The sequence below is a fragment of the Phoca vitulina genome, unplaced genomic scaffold (assembly GCF_004348235.1).
Source record: "Phoca vitulina isolate PV1807 unplaced genomic scaffold, GSC_HSeal_1.0 scaffold29, whole genome shotgun sequence".
Classification (NCBI taxonomy): Eukaryota; Metazoa; Chordata; class Mammalia; order Carnivora; family Phocidae; genus Phoca; species Phoca vitulina.
The window spans coordinates 13,736,680-13,748,768 of record NW_022589732.1 but is presented as its reverse complement, the minus strand read 5'-3'; the positions used below and the strand labels follow the sequence as shown (position 1 = coordinate 13,748,768).

Sequence of the window (12,089 nt, the reverse complement as noted above, 5' to 3'; positions counted from 1 at the left end):
GTTAAAAAAGAAAAAAGAAGAAAGATGTTTTCTCCAGCATATCTGTGTCTAATACCAGTTAAATCTTCTCAAAGAATGAAGCATTCTTCGTCATTTTTAAATTATTCTAAAATACTTGTGTTGACCAATGTAGATATTTGATAACCTTCCTTTCTCCTTCTAGGTCAGATGACTGATTTGATCCATACTGAGAAAGATCTGGTGACTTCTCTGAAAGACTATATTAAGGCAGAAGAGGATAAATTAGAACAAATAAAAAAGTAAGCAAAGTGTTCTACTTACTATGATTCTGACTCCACCTGGATGTTTTCGTTCTAGAGCTAAAACATTCTTTGAGTGGAAATGGAAGCCACCTGTCTTAAAAGCTGGCTGAAATGGGTAAAATAGGAGCACAGAAAACAAGAGTTAGGCCTGGGCCAAGAGTTTAGGTAAAGGAACATGGACTGAGATAAAGATATAAATGGGTATGGGTGTTGACTGACAATTTCTAAAAATGGTTGTTAATATCTTCTGTCTTCCTCTTACCTCCCTAATCAAGTCATCTTCTAGAGCAGTTTTCCAGTTCTATTTATCCTTCACTCCTATGGTTCCATTCTAGAGATTACAGTGATAAGTATTGCTAATTATTAATTGATATAGTTTTTCCTTACCTGCTAATTTATTTTTAACTGACTCAGGCTCAGAGTTAATCCTGATGTGAGAATTCCTGCCTTTTGTTTAGTGAGTAGCTGAATATTCAGGGTTTTTTTGTTTGTTTTAAAATATAGTTTTTAGGTACTGAATGTAAAATTTTGGTATAAGTTTGATTTAAATGAACATGTAACTGAATTTCGATTGGGCTCATTTGTACTTTATAATAATCAATTATTTGGCTCTAAGGACCTGTGGGGAGATGAATTTTTAGACCCTTAGTAGAGGTATGCAATCACACCTTTTCTAAGATAGGTTTCATTTACTGTAACCATTTGAGAAAAACAAAACTAAAAGAAAAGGACTTGTTATATTTTTAATTTACCAAGCTAGATTTTAACCGTAACAGTCTTGCTTTTTAAAAAAACCTATAGTTTTTTTTTTTTTTTAAAGATTTTATTTATTTGACAGAGAGAGACACAGCAAGAGAGGGAACGCAAGCAGGGGGAGTGGGAGAGGGAGAAGCAGGCTTCCCGCGGAGCAGGGAGCCCGACGCGGGGCTCAATCCCAGGACCCTGGGATCATGACCTGAGCCGAAGGCAGACCCTTAACGACTGAGCCACCCAGGCGCCCCTAAAAAAACCTATAATTTTTAATAAAAAAGAGTGTTTGAATATAGTTTTTACTCAAAAACCTCTAGTCTTTTTTCTTTTTCCGAGTGCTTTATTAAATTGTATTCTTCCTTAAGTGTATGTGTGCTCCATTTATGTCTTACGTGTATAGATGGGCAGAGAAGTTAGATCGACTAACCAGCACAGCGACAAAAGATCCAGAAGGCTTTGTTGGGCACCCTGTAAATGCATTCAAATTAATGAAACGTCTGAACACTGAATGGAGTGAGTTGGAGAATCTGGTCCTTAAGGATATGTCAGATGGTAAGTCAGATGGTAAGACTAAGGAGCCAAAAAAAGTAAGACAATACTGCTGCCACGTGTGGAAGTGCCAATACTAATAAATTCATTTCCCAGAACATCAAGTGTTCAGTGTTGTAATAACTAAATTGTTGCAGGGGTGTGTTTGGTTTGACTGGAGTTAGTCTAGATCCTGAATTCCTCGATGTAAAAAAAACTGGAAACAAAAATAACTTTAGTGTAAAAAAAAAAAAGTAATTTCTATTGTTGGTGACTAGCATTGGTACTTTTTGCTTGAAATTTATAAAAGTGAATCAGTTATTTGGCATATAGCTTCATTTCTGAGAGTAATCCTTTCCATTTTAGGATTACCTTCAGATTTCAAAAATTTATGGATAAATCTCTATCTTCTCATCAATTGTTAATGTATTGGGAGTGGTACTATAAGGAAAAGTGTTAGCTGTGTTCTACGTAGTATTTTGAATCTTAGACTTCTTTTAGACCGTAAATTTAAAAACTAAGACTGCAAACAGTAACAACGAAGGTCTTTCTAATTAAAACAAAATTGTATTTGGAGAATTGAGGTGTTTTAGATATTTTAGTAACAGACACAGAAAACTAAGTCTGGAGTCTAAGAACTAGAGGGAATATGCTTAGATATAATATTTGTTCAGTAACTGAAGGTGGAATGAAAAAAAGCAAGAAAGAGGGAGAGAGTTGAGTTAGCTATGTAAATGAAAATACTCCAAGGGTGCTTATGAGTGTTTCTGAGCAGTAAACTATTATGCATAGGACAGGAAGCCTTGAGGAGAAAAATCAAGGCAAGCACTTGTGAAAACTTCATTGTGAGAGGGAAATACCAGTGATTATTTGCTCTCTTATATAGCACCATGAGAACATTTTTAAAGTCCTGTATGTGTGTGTGCACACACATATACACATTTATTTATTAACTTAATTTAAAAAAATTCTCAAGTAATGATCTTTATGACCTAAGTTCTTTTATAAGGTAAACCTTGAGACTTTGACGTTTTAATCTGTGGTAGTCATCCCATAGTGCTATAATACATGTATTTTTCCTCTTTTTTATTGGGTTGGATTTAAGCAACTTCTTGGTTTTTATTTTGGGTCATAAAAAAATCTGTAAAACTTGTAAAATTCCATGTGGAGATTGTGATTAAGAGTTGGTCTTAAGACTAAAGAATATGCTTGGTATGAACTTTAGCCCTCTCCTAGCTACTTGTTCATTTGTACATTTTCATTAACATAAAAATGCCTGGCCTTTTGCTGAGCAAAATACAGTTGATTATAAGTAAATGAGAGGGGAGGGAAGTTTCATACCTAACTTTTATTTGCAAATGATGAACCTTATATGATTAAAATTTTAAATAACTTTTTGTTTTTGTTTTTTTGGTTCCTTAAGGAGTATTTAGCATCTGTTCTCCTTAGGGGTTATATAATTATCAGTAATTAGTTTGTTAGTTTGGTTTTTGCTATATTTTATATAAAACTTTTTAAAATTAAGATTAGATTTTATATAGAGCAAATCTTGATCACTATATTCAGTAATTTAACAGATCTAAATATATTTTAATAAATGAGCTCACTTGATAATCTTAAATATATAATTAATCTCTCTCTTTCCGCCTCAAAGGATTCCACCAAACTTTATATATTTACATATTTATATAATGTGTGACACATGGAAGAAGAAAATAGAACTTTCTTTAAGCGCATATATTTTATTTACCATCTGTTATCTGAAAGTATAATTGGTTGCCAGTGGGTGTCATTTTCAAATCCGTAAATCCATTCATTTTTCAAGCTTGGTGGAGGCTATATTGTGTAACTAGAAACTCAGTTATCATGTTGATCTTTACCTAATATGATATGATTTATGCAATGACTTCAGATTACTTAAGTGACATTAGGATTTGGGAAGTTTGAATAAATTAGAGGCATTTCAAGTCTTAGTGTATTTAGTTTTTTTCTTGTTGAGCATGCAGAACTTTCATGGTATGGTAGAAAATTATAATAAAATCAATTTTGAAAAATCCTTATAAACACTGTATATTGCAAATTGGAAATCTGTGAGGTTCTAGAGTCTTTCTTTTTCTTTCTTTTTTTTCTTTTCTTTTCTTTTTTTTAAATTTCAAGGCTTTATCTCTAACCTAACCATTCAGAGACAGTACTTCCCTAATGATGAAGATCAGGTTGGGGCAGCGAAAGCTCTATTGCGTCTCCAGGACACCTACAATTTGGATACAGACACCATCTCAAAGGGTAATCTCCCAGGTAAGATTTCTTGTAGTATATAAAACATTTATTACCTAGTTCTATTCAGTTCATTAGAACGTTAATCTAAAAGAAAACTTTTGTATTTTAGGACTTTTAACATTAGTTTATTTCATAGTCTTTGAGGACAAAACAACACTCTCTTTCCCTAGGACTTAATAGTTATGGATAAGTTTATAGCTTGTTACTGTGAAAGCTTAATATTATAGGGACTTAATTTTAGGCATTTTTTTTTTTTAAAGATTTTATTTATTTATTTGACAGAGAGATAGAGAGCACAAGTAGGCAGAGTGGCAGGCAGAGGGAGAGGGAGAAGCAGGCTCTCTGCTGAGCAGGGAGCCGGATGCGGGGCTTGATCCCAGGACCCCAGGATCATGACCTGAGCCGAAGGCAGCCACTTAACCAACTGAGCCACCCAGGCGCCTCAATTTTAGGCATTTTTAACCTGGAAAAAGAAACAATCAGTTTTCCTCATGTTTTTTTTTTTTTTTTAGAACATCCAATGTTTGTATGTAAAGTTATAAAGGAATTGATAATCAAAGTTTATATGTTCAATAATTTAAAAACCCAAGACATACTGGGTGTACACAGATTTTTAAAGTGTTCTGTAATATGGACCATCCTGCTTTATGACCTATTTTTGGCAAAACCTTTTATTTAGGTTACAGCAGGTTTCATGATAATTTGCTTTAAAAATCTTTTATTGAACAAAAAGTATATAACAAAATTTACCATCTTAATCACTTTTAAATGTGTGGTTTAGTGGCACCAAGTACATTCACACTGTCATGCACCCATCACCAGCATCCATCCCCATAACTCTTCTCATCTTGTAAAACTAAAACTATACCCATTAAACAGTAACTCCCCATCCCCTACTTTCCCCAGCCCCATCATTTTGCTTTGTGTCTGTAATTTTGACTATTCTAAGTATCTCATGTAAGTGGAATCATACAGTATTTGTTTTTTTGTGATGAGTTTATTTCACTTAGCATAATGCTCTCAAGCGTCATCCACATTGTAGAAAATGTCAGAATTTCCTTACTTTTTAAGGCTGAATAGTAATGTGTTGTGTGTGTGTGTGTGTGTATGTATATATGTATGTGTATATATGTATGTATTGCTTATCCGTTCATCCATCAACATTTTGCTTATCCTTTCATCCATCAACAGGACACTTGAGTTGCTTCCATGTGTTAGCTAGTGTGAACGGTGCTGTTGTGAACATGGTTGTGCAAATATCTCTTCAAGACCCTGCCTCCCATTCTTTGGGTATATACACAGAAGTGTAATTGCTGAATCATATGTTAATTCTATTTTTAGGTTTTTGAGGAACTGCCATACTATTTTCCATAGTAGGTACACTATTTTACGTTCCCACCAACAGTGCACAAGGGTTCCAAATTCTCCACTTCCTCTCCATACTTGTTACTGTCTCCTTTTTTTTTTAAAGATTTATTTATTTCTTTGAGAGGGGGAGAGAGAGAGTGAGAGAGCACAAGAAGGGGGAGGGTCAGAGGGAGAAGCAGACTCTCTCCTGAGCAGGGAGCCTAATGCGGGACTCGATCCTGGGGCTCTGGGATTATGACCTGAGCTGAAGGCAGTCGCTTAACCAGTTGAGCTACCCAGGCGCCCTGTCTCCTTTTTTGATAGTAGCCATCCTAATGGGTGTGGGGTGGTATCTCATTGTAGCTTTGCATTTCCCTAAGTATCTGTGATGTTGAGCATCTTTTCATGTGCTTAGCTGCTATCTGTATTTCTTTTTTGGAGAAATGTTTGTTGAAGTCTTTTGTCCACTTTTTAATTAGGTTTTTTTCGTTGTTGTTTTAGGATTTGTCTACATATGCTGGATATTAATCCCTTATGAGATACATGATTTGCAAATATTTTCTCCCATTCTGTGGGTTGCCTTTTTACTCTGTTGATAATGTCTTTTGATGCACGAAATTTTAAATTTTTCATGAGGTCCGATTTATTTTTTCTTTTTTGCCTGTGCATTTAGGGCCAAATACAGTAAATTGTTGCCTCATCCAATGTCGTGAAGCTTTTCTCCTGTTTTTTTCCTATGAGTTTTATTGTTTTAGGTCCCTTATCCATTTTGAGATAATTTTTACATATGGTGTTAGGATAAGGGTCCAACTTCATTTTTTTTTGCATGTGGATATCCAGTTTTTCCAGCACCATTTGTTGAAAAGACTGTCGTCTCCCCATTGATTGGTCTTCGCACCCTTGTCAAAAAGTATATGACCATATATATGTGAGGGTTTATTTCTGGGCCCTTTATTCTATTCCATTGATCTTTATGTCATATTAATACCACACTGTTCTGATGACTAGCTTTTTTTTTTTTTTTATAGATTTTATTTATTTATTTATTAGAGAGAGCATGAGCAGGGGGGTGGGGCAGAGGGAGAGGCAGACTCTCTGCTGAGCAGAAAGGCAGAAGCAGGACTTGATACCAGGACCCCGAGAGCATGACCTGAGCCAAAGGCAGAGGAAGGCAGACACTTAATCGGCTGAGCCACCCAGGCGCCCCTGATGACTGTAGCTTTGTAGTAAGTTTTGAAATCTAGAAGTTTGAGTTCTCCAGTTTTGCTCTTTTTCAAGATTGTTTTGACTATTCTTTTTTTTTTTTTAATTTTATTATGTTATGTTAGTCACCATACAATACATCATTGGTTTTTGATGTGGTGATCCACGGTCCATTGTTGTATAACACCCAGTGCTCCATGCAGTACGTGCCCTCCTTAATACCCATCACCGGGCTAACCAATCTCCCCTCCCCGCTCCCCTCTAAAACCCTGTTTGTTTCTCAGAGTCCATAGTCTCTCATGGTTCATCTCTCCCTCCAATTCCAGCCCCCCCATTTTTCCCTTCCTCCTTCTAATGTCCTCCATGTTATTCCTTATGTTCCACAAATAAGTGAAACCATATGATAATTGACTTTCTCTGCTTGACTTATTTCACTTAGCATAATCTCCTCCAGTCCCATCCATGTTGATGTAAAAGTTGGGTATTCATCCTTTCTGATGGCTGAGTAATACTCCATTGTATATATGGACCACATCTTCTTTATCCATTCATCTGTTGAAGGGCATCTCGGCTCTTTCCACAGTTTGGCTATTGCGGACATTGCTGCTATGAACATTGGGGTGCGTATGGCCCTTCTTTTCACTACATCTGTGTCTTTGGAGTAAATACCCAGTAGTGCAATTGCTGGGTCATAGGGTAGCTCTATTTTTAAATTTTTGAGGAACCTCCACACTTTCCACACTGTTTTCCAAAGTGGCTATACCAACTTGCATTCCCACCAACAGTGTAAGAGGGTTCCCCTTTCTCCACAACCTCTCCAACATTTGTTGTTTCTTTCCCTGTCCATTTTTGCCATTCTAACTGGTGTAAGGTGGTATCTCAGTGTGGTTTTGATTTGGATTTCCCTGATGGCTAATGATGATGAACATTTTTTCATGTGTCTGTTAGCCATTTATATGTCTTCTTCAGAGAAGTGTCTTTTCATGTCTTCTGCCCACTTTTTGACTTGATTATTTGTTTTTTGGGTGTTGAGTTTGAGAAGTTCTTTATAGATCTTGGATACCAGCCCTTTATCTGTAGTGTCATTTGCAAATATCTTCTCCCATTCTGTGGGTTGCCTCTTGGTTTTGTTGACTGTTTCCTTTGCTGTGCAGAAGCTTTTTATCTTGATGAAGTTCCAAAAGTTCATTTTTGCTTTTGTTTCCCTAGCTTTTGGAGATGTATCTTGAAAGAAGTTGCTGTGGGCGATGTCAAAGAGGTTACTGCCTATGTTCTCCTCTAGGATTTTGATGGGTTCCTGTCTCACATTGAGATCTTTCATCCACTTTGAGTTTATCTTTGTGAATGGTGTTAGAGAATGGTCGAGCTTCATTCTTCTGCATGTGGCTGTCCAGTTTTCCCAGCACCATTTATTGAAGAGACAGTCTTTTTTCCATTGCATGTTTTTTCCTGCTTTGTCAAAGATTATTTGGCCATAGAGTTGAGGGTCCATATCTGGGTTCTCTATTCTGTTCCATTGGTCTATATGTCTGTTTTTGTGCCAGTACCATGCTGTCTTGGTGATTACAGCTTTGTAATATAGCTTGAAATCGGGCAACGTGATGCCCCCAGCTTTGTTTTTCTTTTCCAACATTTCCTTGGCGATTCGGGGTCTTTTCTGATTCCATACAAATTTTAGGATTGTTTGTTCCAGCACTTTGAAAAATGTCATTGGAATTTTGATTGGGATGGCATTGAAGGTATAGATTGCTCTGGGTAGCATAGACATTTTAACAATGTTTATTCTTCTGATCCATGAGCATGGAATATTTTTCCATCTTTTTGTGTCTTCTTCAATTTCTTTCATGAGTGTTTTGTAGTTCCTAGAGTATAGATCCTTTACCTCTTTGGTTAGGTTTATTCCGAGGTATCTTATGGTTTTTGGTGCTATTGTAAATGGAATCGTTTCTCTAATTTCTCTTTCTACAGTTGCGTTGTTAGTGTATAAGAAAGCAACTGATTTCTGTGCATTGATTTTTTATCCTGCCACATTACTGAATTGCTGTATGAGTTCTAGTAATTTGGGGGTGGAGTCTTTTGGGTTTTCCACATAAAGTATCATGTCATCTGTGAAAAGAGAGAGTTTGACTTCTTCTTTGCCAATTTGAATACCTTTTATTTCTTTTTGTTGTCTGATTGCTGTTGCTAGGACTTCTAGGACTATGTTGAACAATAGTGGCGAGAGTGGGCATCCTTGTCATGTTCCTGATCTTAAGGGAAAGGCTCTCAGCTTTTCCCCATTGAGGATGATATTCGCTGTGGGTTTTTCATAGATGGATTTTATGAACTTGAGGAATGTTCCCTCTATCCCTATACTCTGGAGAGTTTTAATCAGGAAAGGATGTTGTATTTTGTCAAATGCTTTTTCTGCATCAATTGAGAGGACCATATATTTCTTCTCCCTCCTCTTATTAATGTGTTCTATCACATTGATTGATTTGCGAATGTTGAACCACTCTTGCATCCCAGGGATAAATCCCACTTGGTCGTGGTGGATGATCCTTTTAATGTATTGTTGGATCCTATTAGCTAGGATTTTGTTGAGGATTTTGGAATCCATATTCATCAGTGATATTGGTCTGAAATTCTCCTTTTTGATGGGGTCTTTGCCTGGTTTGGGGATTAAGTTAATGCTGGCCTCATAGAATGAGTTTGGAAGTTTTCCTTCTGTTTCTATTTTTTGAAACAACTTCAGTAGAATAGGTATTATTTCTTCTTTGAATGTTTGGTAGAATTCCCCAGGAAATCCATCAGGCCCTGGACTCTTGTTTTTTGGGAGGTTTTTGATCACTGCTTCAATCTCGTTACCGGTTATTGGCCTATTCAGGTTGTCAATTTCTTCCTGTTTCAGTCTTGGCAGCTTATAGGTTTCCAGGAAGGCCCCCATTTCATCCAGATTGCTCAGTTTATTGGCATATAGCTGTTGATAATTTCTAATAATTGTTTCTATTTCCTTGGTGTTACTCGTGATCTCTCCCCTTTCATTCATAATTTTATTAATTTGGGTCATTTGTCTTTTCTTTTGTATAAGTCTGGCCAGTGGTTTATCGATCTTATTAATTCTTTCAAAGAACCACCTTCTGGTATCGTTGATCTGATCTACTGTGTTTCTGGTTTCTAATTCATTGATTTCTGCTCTAATTTTAATTATTTGTCTTCTAATGTGTGGCTTAGGCGTCATTTGTTGCTTTTTCTCTAGTTCTTTAAGGTGTAGAGTTAGTTGGTGAATTCGGGATTTTTCCATTTTTTTGAGGGAGGCTTGGATGGCTATGTATTTCCCCCTTAGGACCGCCTTTGCAGTATCCCATAGGTTTTGGACCGACGTGTTTTTGTTCTCATTGATTTCCATGAATTGTTTAAGTTCTTCTTTGATTTCTTGGTTGACCCAAACATTCTTGAGCAGAGTGGTCTTTAACTTCCAAGTGTTTGAATTTCTGCCAAATTTTTTCTTGTGATTGAGTTCCAGTTTTAGAGCATTGTGGTCTGAGAATATGCAGGGAATAATCTGTCTTTTGGTATCGGTTGAGACCTGATTTGTGATCCAGTATATGGTCTATTCTGGAGAAAGTTCCATGTGCGCTCGAGAAGAATGAGTATTCTGTTGTTTTAGGGTGGAATGTTCTGTAAATATCTATGAGGTCCATCTGGTCCAATGTATCATTCAAAGCTCTTGTTTCCTTGTTGATTTTCTGCTTAGATGATCTGTCCATTGCTGAGAGTGGAGTATTGAGGTCTCCTACAATTAACATATTGTTATCAATATGACTCTTTATTTTGGTTAACAGTTGGCTTATATAGATGGCTGCTCCCATGTTGGGGGCATAGATATTTACAATTGTTAGATCTTCTTGTTGGATAGACCCTTTAAGAATGATATAGTGTCCTTCTGTGTCTCTAATTACAGACTTTAGTTTAAAATCTAATTTGTCTGATATAAGAATTGCTACCCCAGCTTTCTTTTGAGGTCCGCTGGCATGGAAGATGGATCTTCATCCCTTCACTTTCAGTCTGGATGTATCTTTAGGTTCAAAATGAGTCTCTTGTAGACAGCATATGGATGGGTCCTGTCTTTTTATCCAATCTGCAACCCTGTGCCATTTTATGGGAGTGTTTAGGCCATTCACGTTGAGAGTGATTATTGAAAGATATGAATTAATTGTCATCATGTTGCCTGTGAAGACGTTGTTTTTATAGATTGTCCCTATAAATTTCTGTTGTAGATCACTCTTGGGGTCTTTCTCCTTTTATAGAACCCCCCTTAATATTTCTTGCAGGGCCGGCTTAGTGGTCACATATCCTTTCAGTTTCTGCCGGTCGTGGAAGCTCTGCATCTCTCCATCCATTCTAAATGAAAGCCTTGCCGGATAAAGTATTCTTGGCTGCATGTTCTTCCCATTTAGTACCCTGAATATGTCTTGCCAGGCCTTTCTGGCTTGCCAGGTTTCTGTGGATAGGTCTGACGTTATTCTGCTGTTCCTCCCTCTGTACGTAAGGAATCTCTTCCCCCTAACTGCCCTTAAGATGGTTTCCTTAGTTCTAAGATTTGCAAGTTTTACTATTACATGCCGGGGTGTTGGCCTGTTTTCCTTGATCTTAGGAGGGGTCCTCTCTGCCTCTAGGACTCGAACGTTTGTTTCATTCCCCAGATTAGGGAAGTTTTCAGCTACGATTTGCTCAAATACATCTTCTAGTCCTCTTTCTCTCTCCACTCCCTCCGGGATTCCAATTATTCTGACATTGGAACGCTTCATGGTGTCACTTATTTCTCTGATTCTATTTTCATGGATTCTGAGTTGTTTTTCCCTGGCCTCCTCTTTTCCCTTTTTATCTATTATATTGTCTTCCAGGTCGCTTATTCTCTCTTCTGCCTCAGTTACCCTAGCTGTTAGATTATCTAGATTGGATTGGATCTCATTGATAGCATTTTTAAGTTCTGCCAATTCACATTTTATTTCTGCCCTCAGAGACTCTATGTTGCCATTAATTGATTTCTCCATTCTAGCCATTGTCTTCACAATTGCTAGCCTGAATTCCATCTCCGACATTTTGGTTATATCTGCATCCATTTGTAAATCTGCAGCATAAGTCATAATCTCTGAGTCTTTTCTATTTTGGGGGCTCCTCCTCCTAGTCATTCTGTTGATGGGTGTTTGAGGGAATGTATAGAGTCCAAATTATTGACCAGAACCCAAGCAAGATGCACCTGTTTTCTTGGGACCTTAGGGTTGCTGGCCTCTTGTTTTCCCAGCCTGTCTTCTGTGGGAGGGGCCTGCCCTGCTGTTCCTCAGGCAACCCTGTTCGGGTGGAGTTGCCCTGCGCTCCTGTGGCAGAGGGTGGGCTCAGTGGGAATCAGTTTTGGGGGCTTTTGTTCTCTGGCAGCTTTCCCTGGCGGCTTTCCGCGTCTCTTCCGCGAGTCAGAGCAGAAGAGACCGTTTCCAACCCTCTGCCTCAGAGCAGAGAGACCACAGTCTGTTCTTCAGTGAGCTCTCCAGGCCACACTGCCTCCGTTTCTGTCCGTGCTGCTATAAACTGCAGCGTCCTTGGTTGTGCGCCCCTCCGCAGCGCCCCCAGTCCTGACTCCAGGTCGGGGCACGTCTCTGCCCTTTGTGCTTCTAAAACCGCCAGCTGCTCCCAGTTCGCGCGCGCGACCCTGCTCCTCCGGGTTTCCGTCCTGGGGGCTGC

The 12,089-nt window shown here is 37.9% G+C and overlaps 1 protein-coding gene across 3 annotated transcripts in view; it reads left to right on the top strand.

Moving 5' to 3' along the window:
• P4HA1 (prolyl 4-hydroxylase subunit alpha 1) overlaps positions 1 to 12,089 on the top strand; it is a 105,469-nt gene that overhangs the window by 33,444 nt on the left and 59,936 nt on the right. For all 3 annotated transcript variants that reach the window (XM_032423557.1, XM_032423556.1, XM_032423555.1), the window contains exons 3-5: positions 164 to 260; positions 1,414 to 1,565; positions 3,699 to 3,836. In XM_032423557.1, coding sequence (XP_032279448.1) covers positions 164 to 260; positions 1,414 to 1,565; positions 3,699 to 3,836 — 387 coding nt within the window. The remainder of the gene's footprint in view (positions 1 to 163; positions 261 to 1,413; positions 1,566 to 3,698; positions 3,837 to 12,089) is intronic.